This window comes from Leptopilina heterotoma, unplaced genomic scaffold (genome assembly GCF_015476425.1).
Source record: "Leptopilina heterotoma isolate Lh14 unplaced genomic scaffold, ASM1547642v1 Lhet_226, whole genome shotgun sequence".
In the NCBI taxonomy this organism is placed as follows: Eukaryota; Metazoa; Arthropoda; class Insecta; order Hymenoptera; family Figitidae; genus Leptopilina; species Leptopilina heterotoma.
In genome coordinates this window covers 736,036-762,879 of record NW_025110944.1, presented here as the reverse complement: position 1 = coordinate 762,879, position 26,844 = coordinate 736,036, and the positions used below count along the sequence as shown (strand labels likewise).

The 26,844-nt window shown below is 29.1% G+C and overlaps 1 protein-coding gene across 14 annotated transcripts in view; it reads left to right on the top strand.

The window, feature by feature from the left end:
• The first annotated feature begins 6,394 nt into the window (after window positions 1-6,394).
• Window positions 6,395-26,844, top strand: part of LOC122502295 (titin) — a 165,925-nt gene continuing 145,475 nt past the window's right edge. For 10 of the 14 annotated variants that reach the window (XM_043612264.1, XM_043612262.1, XM_043612259.1 and 7 more), the window contains exons 1-15: window positions 6,395-7,005; window positions 7,082-7,258; window positions 7,366-7,546; window positions 7,667-7,794; window positions 7,989-8,450; window positions 8,607-8,973; window positions 9,250-9,647; window positions 9,914-10,283; window positions 11,169-11,471; window positions 11,688-11,863; window positions 12,664-12,954; window positions 14,249-14,429; window positions 14,604-14,779; window positions 15,104-15,388; window positions 17,000-17,174. In XM_043612264.1, the coding sequence (XP_043468199.1) occupies window positions 6,439-7,005; window positions 7,082-7,258; window positions 7,366-7,546; window positions 7,667-7,794; window positions 7,989-8,450; window positions 8,607-8,973; window positions 9,250-9,647; window positions 9,914-10,283; window positions 11,169-11,471; window positions 11,688-11,863; window positions 12,664-12,954; window positions 14,249-14,429; window positions 14,604-14,779; window positions 15,104-15,388; window positions 17,000-17,174 (4,237 nt within the window). In that variant the 5' untranslated portion in view covers window positions 6,395-6,438. Of the gene's footprint in view, window positions 7,006-7,081; window positions 7,259-7,365; window positions 7,547-7,666; window positions 7,795-7,988; window positions 8,451-8,606; window positions 8,974-9,249; window positions 9,648-9,913; window positions 10,284-11,168; window positions 11,472-11,687; window positions 11,864-12,663; window positions 12,955-14,248; window positions 14,430-14,603; window positions 14,780-15,103; window positions 15,389-16,999; window positions 17,175-24,503; window positions 24,772-26,844 lie in introns of those variants that run through there. The other 4 variants (XM_043612258.1, XM_043612260.1, XM_043612266.1 and 1 more) reach the window with 4 other exon arrangements.

Sequence of the window (26,844 nt, the reverse complement as noted above, 5' to 3'; positions counted from 1 at the left end):
ATTCGTGGTGTAGTGTGCTTACTACTTCAAAATTTTAAATAAAATTCTCGATTCTTTCGTCTCATTGTGTTATGGCTCAGTCCCCTACTAAAATCTCTGTTTTTTAGAAGATTGGAATTATTAAATTTAGAAGAAATAAATTTTTATTCTCGTTTTTACCAAATTTTGATTGTCTGATGGCATTCGGGTGGAGGTGCTACTACTTAAAAATTAAAATAAAATTCTCTATTCTTCAGGATTGTGTAGGGCTCGGTCCCTACTAAAACTTTGGTGATTTTAAGAAGATTGGAATTATTAAATTTGGCAGAAATAAATTTTTATTCTCGTTTTTACCAAATTTTGATTGTCTGATGGCATTCGGGTGGAGGTGCTACTACTTAAAAATTAAAATAAAATTCTCTATTCTTCAGGATTGTGTAGGGCTCAGTCCCTACTAAATCTCTGGTGATTTTTAGAAGATTGGAATTATTAAATTTAGAAGAAATAAATTTTTATTCTCGTTTCTACCAAATTTTGATTGTCTGATGGCATTCGGGTGGAGGTGCTACTACTTAAAAATTTAAATAAAATTCTCTATTCTTCAGGATTATGTAGGGCTCAGATCCTACTAGATGTCTAGTGAGTTTCAGAAGATTAGAATTATTATATTTGGAAGAAATAAATTTTTATTCTCGTTTTTACCAATTTTTGATTGTCTGATGGCATTCGGGTGGAGGTGCTACTACTTAAAAATTTAAATAAAATTCTCTATTCTTCAGGATTGTGTAGGGCTCAGTCCCTACTAAAACTTTGGTGATTTTAAGAAGATTGGAATTATTAAATTTGGCAGAAATAAATTTTTATTCTCGTTTTTACCAAATTTTGATTGTCTGATGGCATTCGGGTGGAGGTGCTACTACTTAAAAATTAAAATAAAATTCTCTATTCTTCAGGATTGTGTAGGGCTCAGTCCCTACTAAATCTCTGGTGATTTTCAGAAGATTGGAATTATTAAATTTAGAAGAAATAAATTTTTATTCTCGTTTTTACCAAATTTTGATTGTCTGATGGCATTCGGGTGGAGGTGCTACTACTTAAAAATTTAAATAAAATTCTCTATTCTTCAGGATTGTGTAGGGCTCAGATCCTACTAGATGTCTAGTGATTTTCAGAAGATTAGAATTATTATATTTGGAAGAAATAAATTTTTATTCTCGTTTTTACCAAATTTTGATTGTCTGATGGCATTCGGGTGGAGGTGCTACTACTTAAAAATTAAAATAAAATTCTCTATTCTTCAGGATTGTGTAGGGCTCAGTCCCTACTAAATCTCTGGTGATTTTTAGAAGATTGGAATTATTAAATTTAGAAGAAATAAATTTTTATTCTCGTTTCTACCAAATTTTGATTGTCTGATGGCATTCGGGTGGAGGTGCTACTACTTAAAAATTAAAATAAAATTCTCTATTCTTCAGGATTGTGTAGGGCTCAGTCCCTACTAAATCTCTGGTGATTTTAGAAGATTGGAATTATTAAATTTAGAAGAAATAAATTTTTATTCTCGTTTCTACCAAATTTTGATTGTCTGATGGCATTCGGGTGGAGGTGCTACTACTTAAAAATTTAAATAAAATTCTCTATTCTTCAGAATTGTGTAGGGCTTAGTCCCTACTAAAACTCTGGTGATTTTTAGAAGATTGGAATTATTAAATTTGGCAGAAATAAATTTTTATTCTCGTTTTTACCAAATTTTGATTGTCTGATGGCATTCGGGTGGAGGTGCTACTACTTAAAAATTAAAATAAAATTCTCTATTCTTCAGGATTGTGTAGGGCTCAGTCCCTACTAAATCTCTGGTGATTTTTAGAAGATTGGAATTATTAAATTTGGCAGAAATAAATTTTTATTCTCGTTTTTACCAAATTTTGATTGTCTGATGGCATTCGGGTGGAGGTGCTACTACTTAAAAATTAAAATAAAATTCTCTATTCTTCAGGATTGTGTAGGGCTCAGTCCCTACTAAATCTCTGGTGATTTTTAGAAGATTGGAATTATTAAATTTAGAAGAAATGAATTTTTATTCTCGTTTTTACCAAATTTTGATTGTCTGATGGCATTCGGGTGGAGGTGCTACTACTTAAAAATTAAAATAAAATTCTCTATTCTTTAGGATTGTGTAGGGCTCAGTCCCTACTAAATCTCTGGTGATTTTTAGAAGATTGGAATTATTAAATTTAGAAGAAATAAATTTTTATTCTCGTTTTTACCAAATTTTGATTGTCTGATGGCATTCGGGTGGAGGTGCTACTACTTAAAAATTAAAATAAAATTCTCTATTCTTTAGGATTGTGTAGGGCTCAGTCCCTACTAAATCTCTGGTGATTTTCAGAAGATTGGAATTATTAAATTTGGCAGAAATTAATTTTTATTCTCGTTTTTACCAAATTTTGATTGTCTGATGGCATTCGGGTGGAGGTGCTACTACTGAAAAATTAAAATAAAATTCTCTATTCTTCAGGATTGTGTAGGTCTCAGTCCCTACTAAATCTCTGGTGATTTTTAGAAGATTGGAATTATTAAATTTAGAAGAAATAAATTTTTATTCTCGTTTTTACCAAATTTTGATTGTCTGATGGCATTCGGGTGGAGGTGCTACTACTTAAAAATTAAAATAAAATTCTCTATTCTTTAGGATTGTGTACGGCTTAGATCCTACTAGATGTCTAGTGATTTTCAGAAGATTAGAATTATTATATTTGGAAGAAATGAATTTTTATTCTCGTTTTTACCAAATTTTGATTGTCTGATGGCATTCGGGTGGAGGTGCTACTACTTAAAAATTTAAATAAAATTCTCTATTCTTCAGGATTGTGTAGGGCTCAGTCCCTACTAAATCTCTGGTGATTTTTAGAAGATTGGAATTATTAAATTTAGAAGAAATAAATTTTTATTCTCGTTTTTACTAAATTTTGATTGTCTGATGGCATTCGGGTGGAGGTGCTACTACTTAAAAATTAAAATAAAATTCTCTATTCTTCATGATTGTGTAGGGCTCAGTCCCTACTAAAACTCTGGTGATTTTAAGAAGATTGGAATTATTAAATTTGGCAGAAATAAATTTTTATTCTCGTTTTTACCAAATTTTGATTGTCTGATGGCATTCGGGTGGAGGTGCTACTACTTAAAAATTAAAATAAAATTCTCTATTCTTCAGGATTGTGTTGGGCTCAGTCCCTACTAAATCTCTGGTGATTTTTAGAAGATTGGAATTATTAAATTTAGAAGAAATAAATTTTTATTCTCGTTTTTACCAAATTTTGATTGTCTGATGGCATTCGGGTGGAGGTGCATCTACTTAAAAATTTAAATAAAATTCTCTATTCTTCAGGATTGTGTAGGGCTCAGTCCCTACTAAATCTCTGGTGATTTTTAGAAGATTGGAATTATTAAATTTAGAAGAAATAAATTTTTATTCTCGTTTTTACCAAATTTTGATTGTCTGATGGCGTACGGGTGAACCTGCTACTACTAAAAAATTAAAATAAAATTCTCTATTCTTCAGGATTGTGTTAAGCTCAGTCCCTCCTAAAACTCTGGTGATTTTCAGAAGATTGGAATTATTAAATTTGGCAGAAATAAATTTTTATTCTCGTTTTTACCAAATTTTGATTGTCTGATGGCATTCGGGTGGAGGTGCTACTACTTAAAAATTAAAATAAAATTCTCTATTCTTCAGGATTGTGATAAGCTCAGTCCCTACTAAAACTCTGGTGATTTTCAGAAGATTTGAATTATTAAATTTGGCAGAAATAAATTTTTATTCTCGTTTTTACCAAATTTTGATTGTCTGATGGCGTACGGGTGAACCTGCTACTACTAAAAAATTAAAATAAAATTCTCTATTCTTCAGGATTGTGTTAAGCTCAGTCCCTCCTAAAACTCTGGTGATTTTCAGAAGATTGGAATTATTAAATTTGGCAGAAATAAATTTTTATTCTCGTTTTTACCAAATTTTGATTGTCTGATGGCGTACGGGTGAACCTGCTACTACTAAAAAATTAAAATAAAATTCTCTATTCTTCAGGATTGTGTTAAGCTCAGTCCCTCCTAAAACTCTGGTGATTTTCAGAAGATTGGAATTATTAAATTTGGCAGAAATAAATTTTTATTCTCGTTTTTACCAAATTTTGATTGTCTGATGGCATTCGGGTGGAGGTGCTACTACTTAAAAATTAAAATAAAATTCTCTATTCTTCAGGATTGTGTTAAGCTCAGTCCCTACTAAAACTCTGGTGATTTTCAGAAGATTTGAATTATTAAAATTGGCAGAAATAAATTTTTATTCTCGTTTTTACCAAATTTTGATTGTCTGATGGCATTCGGGTGGAGGTGCTACTACTTAAAAATTAAAATAAAATTCTCTATTCTTTAGGATTGTGTACGGCTTAGATCCTACTAGATGTCTAGTGATTTTCAGAAGATTAGAATTATTATATTTGGAAGAAATGAATTTTTATTCTCGTTTTTACCAAATTTTGATTGTCTGATGGCATTCGGGTGGAGGTGCTACTACTTAAAAATTAAAATAAAATTCTCTATTCTTCAGGATTGTGTTGGGCTCAGTCCCTACTAAATCTCTGGTGATTTTTAGAAGATTGGAATTATTAAATTTAGAAGAAATAAATTTTTATTCTCGTTTTTACCAAATTTTGATTGTCTGATGGCATTCGGGTGGAGGTGCTACTACTTAAAAATTAAAATAAAATTCTCTATTCTTCAGGATTGTGTTAAGCTCAGTCCCTACTAAAACTCTGGTGATTTTCAGAAGATTTGAATTATTAAATTTGGCAGAAATAAATTTTTATTCTCGTTTTTACCAAATTTTGATTGTCTGATGGCATTCGGGTGGAGGTGCTACTACTTAAAAATTAAAATAAAATTCTCTATTCTTCATGATTGTGTTGGGCTCAGTCCCTACTAAAACTCTGGTGATTTTCAGAAGATTGGAATTATTAAATTTGGCAGAAATAAATTTTTATTCTCGTTTTTACCAAATTTTGATTGTCTGATGGCATTCGGGTGGAGGTGCTACTACTGAAAAATTAAAATAAAATTTTCTATTCTTCAGGATTGTGTAGGGCTCAGTCCCTACTAAATCTCTGGTGATTTTTAGAAGATTGGAATTATTAAATTTAGAAGAAATAAATTTTTATTCTCGTTTTTACCAAATTTTGATTGTCTGATGGCATTCGGGTGGAGGTGCTACTACTTAAAAATTAAAATAAAATTCTCTATTCTTCAGGATTGTGTTGGGCTCAGTCCCTACTAAATCTCTGGTGATTTTTAGAAGATTGGAATTATTAAATTTAGAAGAAATAAATTTTTATTCTCGTTTTTACCAAATTTTGATTGTCTGATGGCATTCGGGTGGAGGTGCATCTACTTAAAAATTTAAATAAAATTCTCTATTCTTCAGGATTGTGTTGGGCTCAGTCCCTACTAAATCTCTGGTGATTTTTAGAAGATTGGAATTATTAAATTTAGAAGAAATAAATTTTTATTCTCGTTTTTACCAAATTTTGATTGTCTGATGGCATTCGGGTGGAGGTGCATCTACTTAAAAATTTAAATAAAATTCTCTATTCTTCAGGATTGTGTAGGGCTCAGTCCCTACTAAATCTCTGGTGATTTTTAGAAGATTGGAATTATTAAATTTAGAAGAAATAAATTTTTATTCTCGTTTTTACCAAATTTTGATTGTCTGATGGCATTCGGGTGGAGGTGCTACTACTTAAAAATTAAAATAAATTTCTCTATTCTGCAGGATTGTGTAGGGCTCAGATCCTACTAGATGTCTAGTGATTTTCAGAAGATTAGAATTATTATATTTGGAAGAAATAAATTTTTATTCTCGTTTTTACCAAATTTTGATTGTCTGATGGCATTCGGGTGGAGGTGCTACTACTTAAAAATTAAAATAAAATTTTTTATTCTTCAGGATTGTGTAGGGCTCAGTCCCTACTGGATTTCTGGTGATTTTCAGAAGATTAGAATTATTATATTTGGAAGAAATAAATTTTTATTCTAGATGAAAATGAGTCCATATAACCTTCTTTTGAAAAATTGAAAATCGTTACGAATGCAAAGCTTCCTCAGGAGGAAGCAAAAATTGTTTAGAATTAAGCAAATTGATTAGAAATTACCAGAAGTGATGAAAGTTGATCAATTTGCTCAAACGTAATCAAACATAGTCAAAATTGACCAACAAAGAACAGAATTGTTCGAAAATGATGAAAATTTATCAGAAATGATCAAAATTGTCCAAGAGTGTTCAATAATGATCAGTAATAATAAAAGAAATGATCGAAAATAATTTAAAAAATTATCAAAAACAATCAATATTGATTTCAGGGTGTGAAGCGAACAGTCGAAGAGATTGAGGATCGAAAACTCCGTCTAATGGAACAATGCACTGCTCATAAGGAGGAGAACATGAGAATTTCACAATGTCTACAGGAATTTCTCGAGAAATATGCAAATCTACGATCATGGTTGAGCAGTATTGTCGAATCATTTCTACGTGGTCATCAGGATATGGGCAGTGATTTACGAATGGCAACGGATTTTTATCAATTACACTGTCAATTGTTGAATGACTTGGAGAAAAAAAGTTTCGAAGTACAAATGATCGATTGTAATGTGATGCAAAATGATGTGTTTCCAAATTTAGATTCAATTGTTCAACGTGATATTGACGAGAAAATGGAGGCTCTTCGTAATTCTTGGATTCTATCAAAGAAAGCACTCGAGGCACGCGTACGATTAGGTTCATTGTATGTTGATTTTCATCAGGCAGCTACGAATTTAGACGATGAACTCAATTTGTTTGAAATTGATCTCAAGAATAATGCGGAGAATTTGAATCAAGGGAAAATTGATCAACTTGAGGAGCGTTGGAGAAATTTGCAACCGTATTATTTACGTTTGACTGCAACTGGAAAAGCATTTTTGGATGAAGGGGAAAAAGTGAGATTTCTTTCTTTTTTGGTGATGAAAATTAAAGCTTTTGATTTACTGATTCAATTTTTTTGGAATTTTACAGATCACTGATTCTTATCTCGATGTGCCTAGAGCTTGTCTTTGTGTTGAAACAACTTTGGAACGATTTTCAACTCGGCAATTTACGATTACAAAGACCTGGGAGAATTGGCAGACGACAATTTCGATTTTGAAGGAGAGACGTGTTGAGAAGGAGAAACGATTGGAGGAAAGTACAAAGGTATTGGAATAATTTTCGAGTAATTTTTATTTAGAATTAGAAAATTTAGAGAAAATTTTGGTTCAGAATCAGATTTTTAAGTTGTGAAAAATTTATTTAATTTCTAGACTTTGGAGTGGGTTTCGAAATTTAGAGAGCAACTGTATCCAGTGATCACTTCCGAATCGACAGAACCTGCGATTATTCTTCACGATTTATCGAGTTCTCGATCACGTCTTCTTCCTGAATTGAATAAAGCTGTCTCGGAATTAGATGGAAGAATCAAAGGGATTGATGTTTTTGAACGTGGTATTTATTTACTTCTTCTATTCGCCTTGATCATTTCGAATTAAAATTAGAATTAGAATTAAAATCTAAGTCAAAGCGAGAATGAAAATTCGCGTTTGAATTTAAATTTTTCCAATTCAGGTGATGACTTCACTGATCAACAAATTAGGAATCAATTGTCACAAGTTTCAGAGCAATTACGATCAACTGCCGTTGATTATCAGACCCTCTTGGAATCACTGATCTCAGTTTTCGAGAATCTCTCGGAGGTGAATATTTCATTGATAATAATCATTAATATTTTTCTTTAATGACGAAAATATTCTTCTTTTAATTATGAAAACATTCTTCTTTAATGAAAAAAATATTTTTCATCAAAAAAATATTTTCTTTACTGAAGAACATTTCCTCTTGAATAAAAATAATTTTTCTCATCTCTATTTTTCTCTTTCTTCTTGTTCAGATTGAACGCAAGACTGATCAGCAAATCCGAAATCAAGACATTTCCCATCTCACTTATCAGCCAAAGGAAGCTGTTCGTGAAGTGAAGAATAAAATGGAACGTCATGAAATTGAATCAAAATCAATAACCGAAGCTATAACGAGAGTTGAATCAGAAATTGAGAATGTGATCCTGCGAATTGAGAGACAAGAGCCAGCTGATGCGGCTAGACAGGATATTCAAAAACTGAAACAAGCCTCTCATCATATCACTTCCGCCTGGAAATCCTCCTGGTCCACTGTGAAATCATCTCTGGTCAAGGATCTTCAAGTATCGACGCTCAGAGAAGAACTCGAAAAAATCGACAAAGAATTGAACGATCTCTTTGATCAATTGAAAATCATCAATGGCAATTTGGGAGAAAATTTACCATCAGCAATAAAAGCGTCGGAAAATTTTGTTCAATTCGAAAAAACCCTAATGGTAATTTACACGAGCAATAGAATCAATTTTTTATTATGTCGATTATGTAATTTCACTTCACTTCCCTTTCGATTTACACTTTTAATTCTATTTTCATTTTCTCTTTTAATTTTGTTTTAATTATTTTTTCACTTCCTTCAAATTTTTAATTTTCAGAGTATGGAAGCTAAAGTTGAATGCTTCATTGAGTCAATCGAGAGAAATATGCCAAAATATTCATCGATAATTCAACACGAATTATCATCTTTGGGAGAAAAAATGCAAAATTTAAAAACACAAACGGATGATATCAGAAATTGCAAGAATTTAAGTAGAGAATATTTTGAATTACTGGAAGAGACCAAGGACTGGTTTAAGGAAGGTAGCAAACTGTTGATAATTATTGCCAGAAAATCATCATCAGTCAAGTATCCACAAGAAGCAGTAGATATTTTGGACGACATTGATAAATTTCTAAAACCTGGCGAAGACAAACAGGAGAAGCGAATTGAACGTATTCGAGAATTGTCGACTAAAATTTTTGGTACGTTCTACAATAAAATTCTCAATCTATATCGAAATTAAAAACTTAATCTAAATTTTAAACTTAATAAACTAAAAGTGAAAACTAAATCTAAATTAAAAAATTTAATAAACTAAAATTTAATACTAAATCCAAATTTAAAACTTAATAGACTAAAATTGAAAACTAAATGCAAATTTAAAACTTAATAAACTAAAATTGAAAACTAATCAAAATTTAAACAAAGGTTCTAATACTTTATGAGTATTAATTAATTTTTATTGAACTGAATTTCAGGAACGGACAGGTTACCACAATTTAACGAATTGGTGATTGAGAATCGCAAAGTTCTCGACACGTTTGCAATAGTATCGTCCGAATTACGAACTCTGGTGGAAAATTTAAAGAAAGGGGAATATCTTCGCGTGAAAATGGAACAGGACGAGGTTGATGCCAAATTAGAGGAAGCAAATAAGGAAACGATTCAAGTTAACGCCTCTGAAGTTGAAAGCACACGAAAAATAATCGAAGCACCGAAAGAAACTATTTTGCCAAAAATCCAAATCGATAGCGAACGACATCAACAAACCGCTCAAACAGAAACGACAAATATAATCGACGAACGACTAATTAAAGAAACTATTCTCAAAGAAACATCAGCCATCACAACAAAGGAAATTCATATCCTTCAAAAGGTTCAAATTTCTTCCTTATCCTTTCTTCAGAAATTTTTCAATTTCTAAAAAAATAAATTAATTTTTTGAATGAACTTAAGAAAACAATTAAATCATTAAAATAATTTACTTTAATTAAAGTGAATTAATTTAATTTATTTCAATTAAAGTAAATTGTTAATTTACTTTAATTAAAGTAAATTATTTTAATGGCTACATTTTAAAATATTAAAAACCATTTTTTTTATCTATTTCATTTCTATTGTTAAATATAAATTAATTTCTAGACTGAATTTGAGAAGACAATGGAACCAATAGTACAAGTTGATGGAGAAAATGAACAAATTGAATTAAAGAAGGAATTTTCACAACTTTTGGAAATTCCACGATTCACTGTAAAATTGGATAATGCAATAATACAGGAGGGTGAGCAGTATGTATTTAAATGTCACGTGGTGGGCATACCGGAACCGGAAATTTGTTGGCATAAAGATGGAATGTCGATAATCAATAATCCTGATTATTTGACTGATTACAATCAGGGGACTTGTACACTAACTATTGAAGAAACATTCACTGAGGATTCGGCTAAATTCACCTGTAAAGCTACCAATGAAGCTGGATCAGCTGAGACTGAAGCTATATTGACTGTGAAAGGTTTGTATTTTTTTTTAATTTTCGTTTTCCAAATAATCAGAATAATAATTAGAATTAGAAATGGAAATAAGAGTCCAAATTAGAATTAGCGTTAGAATTAGAATTTGAGTCAGAGTTATAACTTGAATTAGAATTAAGTTTCGAATTGGAATTAGTCAAAACTAGAATTAGAATTGAATTAAAATTAAAAGCGAATTAGAATTGGATGAGACTTATAAACAGAATTGGAATCGAAAGTAGAATTGGAATCGGAGTCGAATTAGAATTAGAATAGGAATTATACTCAGAATTAAAATTAACTTTTCAATTAAAATTGGAATCAGAGTTATAAATTGAATTAAGAATTAAATTTAGAATTAGAATCGGTCAAAACTAGAATTAGAATTTAATTAGAATTAAAACTGAATTAGAATTAGAAGAGAAATATAATTCAGAATTGGAATTAGAAGAGAAGTATAATTCAGAATTGGAATTAGAATTAGAATTGAAATCAAAATTCACAATCAGAATTAGCGTTAGAATTAAAATTAGATCTAACAATTATAACTAGAATCAAAATTAGAATTGGAGTCGGAGTCAAAATTGAAATTAAATTAGAATCAGAATTTTATTCAGAATCATAGTCCGAATTAGAATTAGCACTGGAATTGGAATTAAAATTAAAGTGAGAATTAAAATTAGAATTTCAATATCTACAACTTCAAAGTAACTTCAACTTTGATCATCCAACATGTTTGGAGCATCAAAATTTCCTTTAGCTTAACAATTTTTAGCTTCAAAAATCCTTTTAGCTTTAAAAAGTTTTGGTTCCAAAAATATCTTCATCTTTAAAATGTTCTCATCTTCAATGAAAATATAGCACTGAATTCAAATAAAATTTTCCAGAAACTGCAGCCGAAGATCTTCCAAGAGCTCCGAATTTCATAAAAGAACTTCAATCATCAATAACAACTGAAGGATCTGCCTACGAGTTGAATTGTAAAGTAGACGGAAATCCATTGCCAACCGTTCTCTGGTACAAGAACGAAACTAATATTGATAATTCACCGGACTACATCATCACGTACAATAATGGCGAGGGAATATTGAAATTTGAGCAAATATTCATGGAAGATCAGGCTAAGTACACTTGTAAGGCGACAAATCGTTTGGGTGATGCTTCCACTTCCTGTTTCTTGACCATTCAACGTGAGTTGAATTTTTTCATCAAAGTTTAGACTATAATAGTTTTTTTCAGCATTTATTATTTATTACTAGTATTAATTTTTCTTTATATTAATTCTGATTCCTCGTGGAGAAAGCTTTTTTTGTTATTATTAATTTGGATTACTATTAATTTTTATTATTGTTAGTATTTATATTTATTATTATTTTTTTAAACAATTATTTAAAAAAATGTTTCAGCACGAGTGGAGAAAATGGAAGAAACACAAAAACCGGAAATCACTCTTGCTCCGGTGGATGTAGAAGCAAAAAGTGGAGAGAAGATACAATTGGATTGCGAGGCAACTGGAAAACCGGTGCCGGACTTCAAGTGGATGATTGATGGAAGACCAGTCGAAGAGACTAGTGATCTGAAGGTGAATGATTCTGGATTTCAATGATCAATGAGTGAAAAAGAATTTATTCTTTGATAAATACTTTTTTTGTTTCTTCCTTCATTGATTATTCTGTTTTCTTCATTTTTATTTCTTCTCTTTTTTGCTTTATTCGTTTTCATTATTATTTTATCATCATTTTCGTTTCTTCATTAGTTTACTTCTTCTATTTCTTCATCTTGTTTTCTTTCTTCAATTTTTTCTTTATTTCTTTCTTCGTTTTCTTCTTCATTTCCCTCTTTATTTCTTTCTTCATTTCTTCTTTATTTGTTTATTCATTTCTTTCTTTATTTTCTTCTTTATTTCTTTCTTTATTTCTTCCTTCATTCATAAAGAAGGAAATGAAGAAAGAATAAAGTAGGAAATGAAGAAAGAAATAAAGTAGTAAATGAAGCAGAAAGAAATAAAGTAGGAAATGAAGAAAGAAATAAAGTAGGAAATGAAGAAAGAAATAAAGCAGGAAATGAAGAAATAAATATAGAAGGGAATGAAGAAAGGAATAAAGAAGAAGAAAGGAGAAGAATGAAACGATTATTCAATATTCATAGTAAAAATTAAAAAAAAAATGATTCAATATTGAAAATTGATTGATCGTGACAGTTAATTGTTGCCAATGTTGTTGATCCATCAGTTAAAATCGATGTGATTCAAAGCAGTATTTTTAGCGACTTTCAAACACAATGGTATGCGCGTCTCATGCAAAAGAAACAAAACAAATAGAGATTTAATTGTAGACAAGAGAAAATAATCTTCTCAAGGTCCACTCAATACCCTTTGCGCAGATCGACACGAATGGAGGGAGATCGAGTCTCAGCATTGCCCAAGTATTACCAAAAGACACCGGAAGTTATTCAGTGATTGTGAAAAATTCCTCTGGTGAAATTACTGCTAATTGTAAAATTTCTGTGAAAACACCACAAATACCAGTGAATGATACAAATAGTTCGGGCGCATTATTTACTGATATGGAGCCAATGGTGCCCAGTATTCAACTTCCGCTCAAGGATGTTCAAATCAAGGAGGGAGAGAGTGCTCGATTGGATTGTATTATTGTTGGACATCCTGAACCCGAGGTACTGTTTTTTTAGGCACAAATTTTTTGGAGAGGTTGATGATGATGATTAGATTAATGTTGATGACGATATTGTGTTGATGATGATTAAGATGACGTTTCTTGTAATAATGATTGTCAAGATGATCAAGATTCTTGTATTTACGATTATCAAGATGATCAAGATCCACAGAATGATCAAGTTCCTTCCATTGATGATGATCGAGTTGATCAAGATTCTTGTATCGATGTTCGATGATGATAAAAATTGATTCAATGATGATGATTATTATTTTGTTGACGATCAAGATCAAGATTCTTGAATCAATGATGATAAAGATTCTTGTTCCATTGATAATCAACATTTTTCCATTAATTATGATGATGATAAAAAAATCTTGTGTCGATAGTGATGAAGACTATTCTGTTCATGATGATGATGATGATGATCAAGATTTTTCTAACGATGATCATAACGATTTTTGAGTTGACGGTGACAAAGATTCTTGTATTGATCATAATCAAAATTCTTGTATCGATAATAATCATGATTCTTTTATTGATGATGATAAAGATTGGTAATCAAGATTCTGGTACCAATGACAATGAAGACTTTTGTCCTATTGATGATTAATTTTTTTTGTGTTGATCATGATGATGATCAACATTCTTGTAACGAGGATGATAAAGATTCTTGTGTCGACGGTGACAAAGATTCTTCTACTGATCATGATCAAGATTTTTTTATTGATAGTGATAAAGATTTTTGTGACGTTGGTGATCAAGATTCTTGAATCATTGATGATACAGAATTTTGTTCTATTGATGATCAATATTTTCGTATTCGTGATGATCAAGATTCTAGAATCAACAATGATCAAGATTCTAGTATCGATAGTGATACAGATTCTAGAATCAATAATGATCAGTTTTCTCGTGCTGTTGGTGATGAAAATTATTGTATCGATGATGATCATTTCATCAATCTTTGATAATAATAATAATCATGATAAAAATAGAAATCAATCCTGGATTGTTCAAAAATAATAACCACCATGATACGAATGGTGATCATTCCTTGATCCTTTAGTATTAATCGTCATCATAATGACATCAATGATCGTTTCCTGATAGTTCAATAAATTATTATTGATCATAATCAACATCATAATGACAACAGTATTATTCCTTGATCATTCAATAATAACAATGATCATAATGACAGTTGTGCCAATAATGACAATGATTAATAATTTCTTCGTAGTCCAATTATAAAAGTCATGGTAACGGTAATGGTGATCATTCTTTTGACGCAGGTCATTTGGTACCACGATGATCGGCCTGTGAAGGAATCAGCCGACTTTCAATTACTCTTCCAAGGAGACAGGTGCTCATTGGTCATCCACGAGGCTTTTTTGGATGATTCAGGTCTCTACAAAGTTGTCGCCATCAATTCCAGCGGCGAGGCTTCCAGTGATTGCTCACTGTCAATTTCACGTGAGTTCATTTCCACCTCTTTACCAAAAAAAATCATTTTTACCTTTTCCTTTCTTAAACTATTAATCCACAGCTCCAAATTAATTTCAATCTGATGATTAATAAACCAAATTAATATTTTCGTAAGAAATATACTTTAAATGATCTCTAAAATATTCTCGTTATCAAATACAGCGAGAGAATCGAAACAAAAATCCGAATCACCACCTGTATTCGTCAAATTGCTGACTGATCTACTAGTGGCTGAAGGTGAAGAATCAGTCTTCGAGTGCTTAATAACCGGCGAACCGAAACCGGAAATCAAATGGTACCTGAATGGAGATGAAATTGTTGAAAACGAAAGGATCAAGGTAATGATGTTGATAATGATAATGATGATAATATTGATAACGATAATAATTATGATGTAGATAATAATAATGATAATGTTGATCATGATGATCATAATGATGATAATGTTGATCATGATGATCATAATGATGATAATGTTGATCATGATGATCATAATAATGATAATGTTGATCATGATGATCATAATGATGATAATGTTGATCATGATGATCATAATAATGATAATGTTGATCATGATGATCATAATGATGATAATGATGATCATAATTATCTGAGTAATTTTTCGATGGAAAGAATTTTAATTAAAATGAAATTGTTTGTAGATCACACAAGAGGAGAATGGTACGCACGTTCTGCGGATATCGTCCACTCTTCCGAATGATAAGGGAAATTATACTGCCAAGGCAACGAATCATCTTGGTGAAGCAAAGGCATTTGCTCGGCTAGTGGTTCGAGTTCTTGGGGATTTTCAAAAGAAGGACGAGTTTGTTCGAATGGAGGAAAAATTATTGGAACCGTCGTTCAAGGAGCGATTTGAAAATAAAAGCGTCATGGAAGGTGTACCTGTTAAATTCGAATGCATCGTGTCTGGAAAGCCTGTTCCCAAGGTAAATTTTATTTTGAAAGTCCTTCAAGTTAAGTAGATCTTCTATCATCACGACTATGATTAATATCATCATGATTATGATTACTATCATTAAGAGTATGATTACTATCATCAAGAGTATGATTACTTTCATCAAGAGTATGATGACTATCATCAAGAGTATCATTACCATCATCCTAATTATATTTACTATCACTACGAGTATGATTACCATCATCCTTATTATGATTAATATCATCATGATTACTATCATTACGAGTATGATTACCACCATCCTAATTGTGATTACTATCATCATGATCATGTTGATTAGTAATCACAATGATTTCTACCAACATAATCATAATGATAGTAATCGTGATGATAGAAATCATAATCAACCTTATAATCATAAGCATGAAGAAAATCATAATCATCATGATAGTAATCACAATAATTTCGATAACAATAATCATTAGATCATCTCTAGTCGATCATCATATGTTACCAAATAACTCAAATGCATCACAAAGCATAATGAAAAAACTATCAGATTTTTATGATTCGACGATTATCATCATTCTAATTTTATGATTATCGCGATCATGATAGTCATGATAAGAATGATGATCATATTATAAATTTAATATTATATTAATAAAGTGATCCTAGGGAATTATAAATAATAATAAATTGCCCTAGGGAAATAAACCTGCGAGTAAGGTAAATAACTTACTAATTAATACCCTAGGGCAATAATGGTCACTTTATTGACCGCTAGACTATAAAGAAGGACTTATGATAAGGAAAGAAATAAAAATATAAAAAATGAGAGTGAAAATCTTGTTACAGTTTGAAACAAAAATCCTAATTATTGATGACTTTAATGAATCTAAAAACCAGGAAATATTCTCAAGTAGCAATTATAAAACTGAAAGAATGCGAAATGAAGATTTCCGATGGCCAAGAAATTGACAGAGACATATTGCACTTTATTCTACATTCGTAGCATGCCAAAAAGAGCTCTTCACTGTTCTCTTATCCCATATATTCTATCTAGATCAATTCTTGTTCATCTAAGGCCAGTCGACTAAAAGTTCGTGCGAATCATGCTTCTATTGGTATTTTTTGTCTCACTAATTTTTGTAAGTAATCTCTCGCGTGTCTCTATTCATCTTTGGATTGGTCCACGACAATGTTTCACTTTTTCTTAGAAGGCAAGGGGGGGAGTGTCACGTGTTCAAAATATTATACTGTCATCTTCTATTCTACTCTTCCTATTATATACCTAAAATCTTATTTCCTACAAAATCCTACTTCTAAATTTTTTCTTTTGTTTATTTACTTTTTTTTGACTTTTTTCTTCTTTATCCTCTTTTTTTCCTCTTTTTTTCTTTTTTAATTTTAATACTAAATTATTCTCAATTAACGATCATATAATGATCCAAAAATAAGTGATTTTAATTATAAACTATCGCGGAAGTTGCTCCATTACATAATGTGTTGATTTGAAAAGAAAATGTTGATGTTTGAGAAAAATTTGCCACGTATTAAAAATATAAATACCTAAGTGAAATATTTTTTTTGGAATTAAAATGAAAAGTGATTGGAAGAAATTAAATTAAAATTTCAGATTCAGTGGCTATTCAATAATCGACCAGTGCATGGCAAGGATTTTTTGGTATCAGTCAGTGGAGAACGTCAGGTGTTAAGCATTCCACAAGCAGCGGAAACTCACAGTGGTATTATTTCCTGTGTTGCTGAGAACGCGACAGGAAAAGCTATTTGCAGCGCACAACTAGATGTTGGTAAGTGGAAAAAAAATCTGTTGTGTATATTTTTAATTTTTCCGTGGTTCAAATTTCATAAGAGAACTTTAACCTCTCGACCTACACTGATTTTTCTTCCTCCCTCATTGGCGTCAAATTAAAAAAAAATTTCAAATTTTCATCAGCAGTTGCTTTTTGATGTTATTAATAATTGATATTCAGGCTAATAATTGCACTGGAACAATTATTATTCATTATTATTAATCATAATTTAATAAATTATTAAACTTTTAATATGCTTTTAATCAACAGTCTAAAATTGAATCAGTTAATTGATATTTTAACTAATTTGAATCAGTGACTGTTGTTTTTGCTTTAAGATCAGTTCAAATTTACTGATTTATTAGTAGAACATTTATTTATTGATGAAATATACTCTGATTCAGATTTAGAGTGAAATAAATTTCAAATTATAAATAGAAAATTGTTTGACTGATGAATCAGTAAATTTTAACTGATTTGATTGAAAAAAATAGTCACTGATTTAAATCAGTTTAATCAGTAGGATTATTACCTATCATTTTCATAGAAAGAAAATTTCAGAAGAAATTGTAGAAAAACAGTAGAAAATGTTTACTGATAAATCAGTAAACTTTAACAGTTTTGATAGAAAAAAGTAGTTACTGATTAAAAGCAATTAAAATTTTTACTGATTCAGTCTATTCTTAACTGATTATTCGTCAAGGTTTAGTTAATCGGTCTGATTATTAATATTAAATTAATTATTTTTCACTAAATATTATTAAATATATTAATATGAATTCTGATTATTATTCAATATTAATATTTAACTTAATATTCGTTATTGATCAGCTAATCTATAAAAAGTAAAAAGTTTATCCCGTGATTATTAATGAATAATTGATTAAATGATTATTAAAAATTGATCAAATTATTTTCAAGAATGAATTAAATGATCAACAAGTGATTATTAAGAACCTGTTGAATAATTAAAAATTGATCAAATAATTAAGATTTGATGAACAATTTATCTAATATTCATCAAGAATTGATCAATTTATTATCAGCTGTTTATCTGACTAACTAGTTTCCAAGTTTTCTATTATTAAGAGTTTTCAATTCCCTTTGGATATTAGTTTACTAGTTTTTTAGTTTTCGGAATAAAAATTCCGAATTATCTGGTGATTTACGGAATAAATCACGTTGTTAGCATTTAATTAACTTCTTATCGGGTTATCATTACAAATCACCAATCAATAATTTAGTAATCAGTATTATTAATCATTGGCAAATACTCAGTCAGTTTTTAATCAGTAATGATCAATTATCAGTAATTACTAGTAATTAACAATTATCAGTAATTACTAGTAATTATCATTTACTACTAGTAATAATCAGTAATCATTCATTATCAATAACTACTAGTAATAATAATTAATAATCAATTATCAGTAACTACTAGTAATAATCAGTAATCATCAATTATTATCAGTAGGGGAATGTAGTCAAGGTTGGTCTACTGTCTAGGTAGGCCACTCGCGTTTTTTTGTCAAGTTCACTAGCGCCACATACGCGCATAATTGTCGAAGCTTGTCTTAGTGAAACCTAACTTTTTGTTCAATTACATTTTCGGAAAATAAAAAATTGTGTTTTCTGTGACGTCGGTACAAAAAAAGCTCAAAAAAAGTTTTGTGCATAATGTGAAAAACCATTAATAAAAGATAAAAAACAAATTGAATCGTCAAGGCAAGTATGCAGAAAATTTGTGGGACTCATGGTTGAAAGAAAAACAAAGTAAAAAATCGAATCCCGAAACGTATTTCTTTATGGTTACAACAATTCGGTAATGTTACTTACTGTCAAGGTTGGCCACTATGTGTTTAAAATGCGCAAAGATGAGGACGAGCTACTTCATTTGCAAAAACTGCAATTCTGTATAACTCATAATATAATTGATCATCTTATTAATATTTTTATTTAATTTTATTAATATTTTAGTGCAAAATTTTTTTTTATTTATATTTATTTTTTTATATTGTTTATTGTTATTATTTTGTTATTTCATTAAGTTACAAACTGTAAACAATAAAGAATCAATTTTCCGTAACTCCAAACATGTTATTTTATTTTTTAAAGATTAATGCCCTTTGAATTTTAACCCTTTCACACCCAGCCATAACTGGACGGTTAAAAAAACGTAAGTGTAACGTTATTCATAGTTTTCGGGGTCGCTGATTACGAATCTGATATCAGAATTATAACATTTTTTTAATTCAAAATGGCGTATCCAATATGGCGGGCAACTTTTTTACAGATTGATCGGATTGGCTTGGAAATTATTACTCGGGGGTTTTTGAGGTCGCTGATTACGAATATGACATCATTTTTTAAAAATTCAAAATGGCGGATCCAAGATGGCGGACGATTTCTTTTAAATCGTTTATTTTTACCAGAAACTTGTTACTCGGGGGTTTTCAGGGTCGCTCAATACGAATCCGGTGTTATATTTTTAAAATTCAAAATGGCGGATCCAATATAGCGGACGTTATTTTTAAAATCGTTTAGTTTCACTAGAAACTTGTTACTCAGGGGTTTTCGGGGTCGCTGATTACGAATCCAGTGAGAGTAGAAAGAAACAAGTCCATCTACTGACAGAAATAAATAAATACACAATCGCAATTTTAAAATAAACTACAAATTCGTGATAAGAGACCATAAAAACCCTTGAGTGACAAGTTTCCCTCTAATCCAAACAATTTTTACATTTGTCGTCCGCCGTATAGGATCCGCCATTTTGAATTTTTAAAAATTAACACTTAATTCGTAATCAGCGACCCCGAAAACCCCCGAGTAACAATTTTCAGGTGAAATTAAAATGTTTAAAAATAATCTTCCGCCATCTTGGAACCGTCATTTTGAATTTTAAAAAACTGATATTATATTCGTAATCAGCGACCCTAAAAACCCCCGAGTAACAAGTTTCATGCCAATCCGTTTAATTTTTACATTTGTCGTCCGCCATATTAGATCCGCCATTTTGAATTTTGAAAAACTAGCACCGGATTCGTAATCAGCGACCCCGAAAACCCCCGAGTAACAATTTTTAGGCGATTTTAAAATATTTTAAAAATTCATGATTTTTAACAATAATTTATGAATTTTTTTAAACAATAGGAATTTTTTAACATGATCTAGGTTACTTATTTTTAAAGCCTTATTCTTCCTGAAGAGAACGCACGAAATTAGATTCAAAAATATTAAGTTTTTTCAAAGATATTGAGGTTTTTGTAGGTGGGACGTATATGTCCCATGGGCGTGAAAGGGTTAAACATGGCCGACCTTGACTGTAATGGCCAACCTAGACTACAAATTTTTTTTTTTTTAAATCTTTATAACTTTTTCATTTTTAAACCTGTCAATTTACTTTGTACAGAAAAAATGTTCCTATTAAACAGGACTTTCCAACCATATACTTCAATTGTCCAAATTCATTTTTAAAAAAAAGTTATAAACAATAGTCAAAAAGGTGGCCGACCTAGACTATGTTCCCCTAACTACTAGTAACAATCAGTACTCATCAACTATCAGTAATTACTAGTAATTATCATGAAAATATAATTACAAATCATCATTAAAAAATTTAATAATTCAATGTAGCTAACTAATTACAGTTTATTAAATGATTATTATTAAACAATTAATTTTGAATCAGTAATTATCAATTATCAGTAAATAATTATTAGTAATTATTAGTACTGATCAGAAATTATCAAAAACTATAAGATATCCATTATCATCAATTAACTAATCAGTTATCAGTTGGACCTGTTGATTCAAAAAATGGAAATAGTTGAATAAAAAATTTTCAAAAAGTTGATCATCAACAACGGAATTACCATTAAAATGGGAAAATCATTATGATTTTGCTATTTCGACCTTTAATTAATGTAAAAACTTCTTTTAATTAATATCAAATGTTGAAGAAGTCGAAAAAAATTTTTTTCAAAAACACTGGAAATTTAATGTATATAATCCAAACATCATCAGAGAGATTATTTGCCAAAGAAATTACGCGAAATATAGTTAAAGGAAATAATTTCTGGGAAAAAAAAGTTTAAAGAGAGAATTTTTAGAATTCTTTTCTTTTCCCAATAAAACTAAATGCCTTGAAATGAATTGGGAAGACCGAGCTCTTTTACTACTTTTACCATCGTTAAAACGGGGTTGCGCTCCACCGTTCGGTAGCCAAAATAACGTTGAAGCTCGCAGAGTTATTAATACTCGTGGTACCTTCATTCACCATTGGCGTGTCGAATTTACTAGAGAGAGAATCGAAACTTGGATTTGAGGACGATGAAAGTAGGATAACGTAACATGATATATCAAATTACTATTTTAATATATTGCAAAAACTGGTAAAATAAAATTACAAAATAAATGCTGTAATAATTTACCTTTTTGATTTTGCAATATTTAGAAGTATTATTGTGCAAGTTTTTGAACAACATTTTTCACACAAACACATTTTGTTTTTCAATTTATGAAAAACACGGTAAAATTTATTGTTTGTTTAATTTCACATTTCTTTTAAATGCATCATTTTAGTATGCATTATTGTAGAGAGAGAATACAGTTTTTTCTCCCGAAATTAATGTGGAAAAACGATTCGAGGAGGTGATAAAATTCTGGAACTTGTTGATCGAATAATTTTCCCTGCAATGCGTAACTCGCCAAGAATGCATGTTGGTATATATTTTTACAGTTGAATCATGTTTTAAAAACACAAGTTTTAAATTTTTTTAAACGATCATCAATTTTATTTTGCAATTTTATTTCGCTTTTTGAAGATTTTTTTTTTTTGCTTTGCAGGGGAAAAAATTCATCATCTTAAAGTGCGATCGTTCAAATCAACGACAATTTTTTTCCTGTTAGAAAATTATTTTTTGTTTTGGTATTTTATTCTTCTGTATGTAAAAATTTTTTTTACTTTCGCAGAGAAAAAAAATTCATGTTCATAAAGTTTCGAATTTTCAAATCAATGTCAATATTTTTAATACAAAAAAAATCTTCATTGACTTAAACGTTCAAAAATAGAATTTTTTTCCTGCAAAGGCAAGAAGAAAAAATTGTACGAAAGTAAAATAATATTTCAAAACAAAAAATTTCTTTGTTACAAAAATATTTTGGTTCTCGTAATTTTATTCAGCTTTTTGTAGAATTTTGTTTACAGAGAAAAAAATTTATTTTCCTAAAGTCTTGAACGTTCAAATTAATAACGATTTTTTTATCACAAAAATATGTTTTGTTTTCCAATTTTATTTTGCTTTTGTAGAACTTTTTCCTTTTGTTTTTAAAAAAAATTTAAGTTTAGAACATTCAAGTTCAAAAGTATTTGTCTTTTGTAATTTTATTCTGCTTTTTGTAAAACTTTTTAGCTCTTGGACAAAAAAAAATCCATGTTCCTAAAGTTTCGAATTCTTCTACAAAATGAATATTAAAATAACAAGACAAAAAACATTTTTGTAGGAAAAAAAATATTGTCATTGATTTAAACATTGTATTTGAAACTTGAATTATTTCCTCTGCAAAAGTACAGAAAAAAAATTGTCAAACAAAAAATATATTTGTGGAAAAAAATCATCGTCATTTTGAACATTCGAAACATGATTTTTTTTCTCTGCGAAAGAAAAAATAAATTCTACAAAAAGCTGAATAAAATTATAAAACCAAAATATTTTTGCAACAAAAAAACTTGTCATTGATTTGAATATTCGAAACTTGAATTTCGTTTCCTGCAATTGAGCAAAAAGAAAAAATTCTACAAAAGTAAAATAAAATTGCGAAACAAAAAATATTTTTGTTAAAAAACAATATTGGGCTTAGTAATTCTATTCTGCTTTTAATAGAATTTTTTTCGCTTTTGCAGAGAGAAAATCCATGTTTCTCTATTTTCAAACGTTTAAATCAATGACGATTTTCTTTATTCAAAAATATTTTTCATTTTGCAATTTTATTTTCCTTTTAAAGAAATTTTTCTCTTTTTGCTTCTGAAGGAAAAAATTCAAGTTTCGAACGTTCTGGTCAATGACTATTTTTTTTTTTTTGCAAAAATATTTTTGTTCTGTAACTTCATCTGTTTTTTGTAGAACTTTTTTTTTTGCTTTTGCAGAGAAGAAAATTTATGTTCCTGAAGTTTTAAACGTTCAAAACAATGACGATTTTTATACAAAAATATTTTGTGTTCAACAATTTTATTTTTTTAATGTTCCTTTTGCAAAATTTTTTCTCTTTACATACTTTTTCAGACTAAAATGTTTATTTTCTTTTAGTTTTGAACGTTCTAATCATTCACGTTTTTTTCTTGCTATAACAGTATTTTTAAAAATTAAAATATTAAGAGTTAATATTATCAATATTAAGTAATTTTATTTATTCTATTTATATTAATTAATTGTTTTATATTAATGAGAATTTAAATTATTTTTCATTTCAGTATAGTAATTTTTGAAAATATTTAATCAGGAAAATAAAGGAAAATATTTAATTGCAAATGGACAGAAAATGTTTAATTAGAAATGTACAAAAAAAATTTAAATATTCAAGAAGAAAAAATTTATTTGAACGTTTAAAAATTCAGGGAAAATAAAATTGGAAACTCTTTGAATTTTTCCATTTGGTCCTTTCGAGAAAAATTGGGTCAATCTGTAAGTGAGATTCCAATTCATTTCAATTATTTTCCCCACTGGAAATAAAAATCAAAAAAATTTTTCTTAAGAGTTGTAAAAATTAATAAATATTCTTCTAAATCAACACAATCAAATCTTTTAAATCCTGAGGGATTTTTTCTTTCAAAGATCGTATAATCAATCAAAGGAGGAATTGATTTATGAACTACATCTCTTTTAGTAAATATCGAATACGATATTAGACACTAAAATATTACACAATCTAAAAATAATTTATCTTTGAAAAATCTTGGTTCTCATTTTAGGTTTATTTTCTTTTTTCCGTTTCCTTTTTTGTTTCCATTTTTTTTTTTTTTTTTTTGCCTTTTTGCTCATGAAAACAGTAATCAGCTGATCTCTACCCAAGAAGTCTTCTCCCAGTTCTCTAATTACAGTACGTATAATTATTCCACTCGCAATAGAAGCTTTGTCCGGATATCAATCTTGATATTCCCGCAGTTATCTGTCATTTCGTTTATACATCTGTCTCACTTGTTTCGTCCACAAAAAAGTATTATGAGGATGCTTTATATACTACCACCGAAAAGGTGGAATAGAGAAAAGAGAGAGAAAGACGTGTTATTTTTGTCAGCAAACGAATACTCGCGGCTCGCGGCGAGAGACGAACTCGGGTGGCAGAGAATTTGAGCCCGTCAGAATTTGTCCGTCGACCGGACGACCGGTTGCTTCGATCGTTTTCTTTTCTTCCGTTATTAAAAAAAAAAAAAAAAAAAAATACTACCTGCTGCCATAGTTTTTTGCCCAAAAAAAACGCGAATACGAAAAAGAAAGTGAGTTCTGTTAAAAAACAAGTTTTTCCGCGATCGTATCACTCGTGTGGTCCAAAAGGTGGTTGAAATAAGACGAGAAAGAGAAAGAGGGAGAGTGAGGTGATCACTTTTCATTCCATCAACGGTTGCTTTTGCCAAATTGATTATATAGTGCTGATAGATGATCTATACTGTGTATTTGGTACTAATTTTAATGTCCGTGCATTTGAACTTTTGATGACAATGCCGAAATAGCTCCTTTTCTATCTCTTCTCTTTTTTCTTCCATTCAAAGTTTATCCAGAAAGAGTGTTTTTTCTTCAAATTTTTGCAATTATCATCAATAAATTGAATATATTTTTGATGACAATTTTTACCAAGTGAATAATTATCGAAGAAGAATTTTTACCACTGCAGTTAGATTTTTTCTTAGAGACGATTTTTATTTACACAGACTTTTGATGTTTTTATTTTTAGATATTTTCTCGCTGCAGGAACTATAGACACTAACAGGGGAAAATTTTTTTTCCTCTAGAAATATTCATTTTGAAAATTGTAAATTTTTTTCTAAGCCTTAAAAATTTTTAGAAGGAATTGAAAAAATGTCAGTTAAAAATTAAGTAGAAGCTTCTCTGTTAATAATTAATTTCTAATATTACTAAATAGTAAATTACTGATACTAATAATTATTTACTAATGTTACTAAATATTTACTGCTACTGCTAATTATTTTACTGACGTTACTATTGAATTACTGCTACTACTAATTAATTACTGTTACTACTAATTATTTTTTAATATTACTGATTAATTACTGCTGCTTCTAATTAGTTGCTAATATTACTGATTAATTACTGTTACTACTAATTATTTTTTAATATTACTGATTAATTACTGATCCTTCTAATTAGTTGCTAATATTACTGATTATTTACTGCTTCTACTAATTAGTTGCTAATATTACTGATTAATTAGTGCTGCTACTAATTATTCACTAATATTATTAATTAATTACTGCTGCTAATTATTTACTAATATTAATAATTAATTACTGATACTACTAATTAGATAATAATAATTATTAATTAATTATTAATGTTGCTAGTTAATTACTAATACTATTAATTATTTACCATTTTAAATATTTATTAATATTACTAGTTAATTATTAATATTATGTAATAATAAATAATTCAAATAATTAGTTATTAAAAATTAACTAGTAGATGTAGAAAATTAATTGATGACCAACAGTGACTAGACTACAAATAATATTTAAAACTTACTAGAAACTCACAGATAACTACTAATTAGTTGATAATTATTTGGCTGATTGTTGATAATAATTAGTAGCCTCATATTAATAATTAGTTATTGCTTAGTAAGTAATTTAGTAGTTCTAACAATAATTAGCAGGAAGCTGCAAATATTTGCTGAATAGCTACTACTTAATTAAAAAATTACTAATTTTTAACTTATAATTTTTTATTAGTGATAATCAGTAAACAGATACTCAAAATTATTTGACAACTACTTGTAATGTTAGTTGACATCTGCTAATAATTAGCCTTTAGCTAATAATTAGCAGCTGTCAACTCATAATAATCACCTAGTAGCTCCTAATATTTATTTGACAGCTGTCAATAATTAGTTTATATTTAACAATTATTAGCGATTAATTTTAATTAATTATTTACTTTATTAATTACTCATTATTATTTATTATTATTAATTACTTATTATTACTTATTAATTACTTATTGAATTTATTAATTACCTATTTAATTTATTACTTACATGTTTAATTTATTAATTACCTATTTAATTTATTAATTATTTATTTTATTTATTAATTAATTATTTAACAACTAGAAGCAATTGGTTATTGATCATTTATTAGCTTCTGAAAATTAACTGACAGCTGCTAATAATAATTAGTAGTTAGTTCATGGTAATTAGTAAATAGTTAATAATAATAATTAGTAGTTAGTTTATGATAATTAGTAAATAGTTTATGATAATTAGTAAATAGTTGATGATAATCAGTAAATAGTTGATAATAATTAGTAGACAGTTGACGATAATTAGTAGCCAGCTGATAATAATTAGTAAATAGTTGATGATAATTAGCAAAATATATATGATAATTAGCAATTCTCAAATATGAATTAACTGATGACGACCAATAATTATT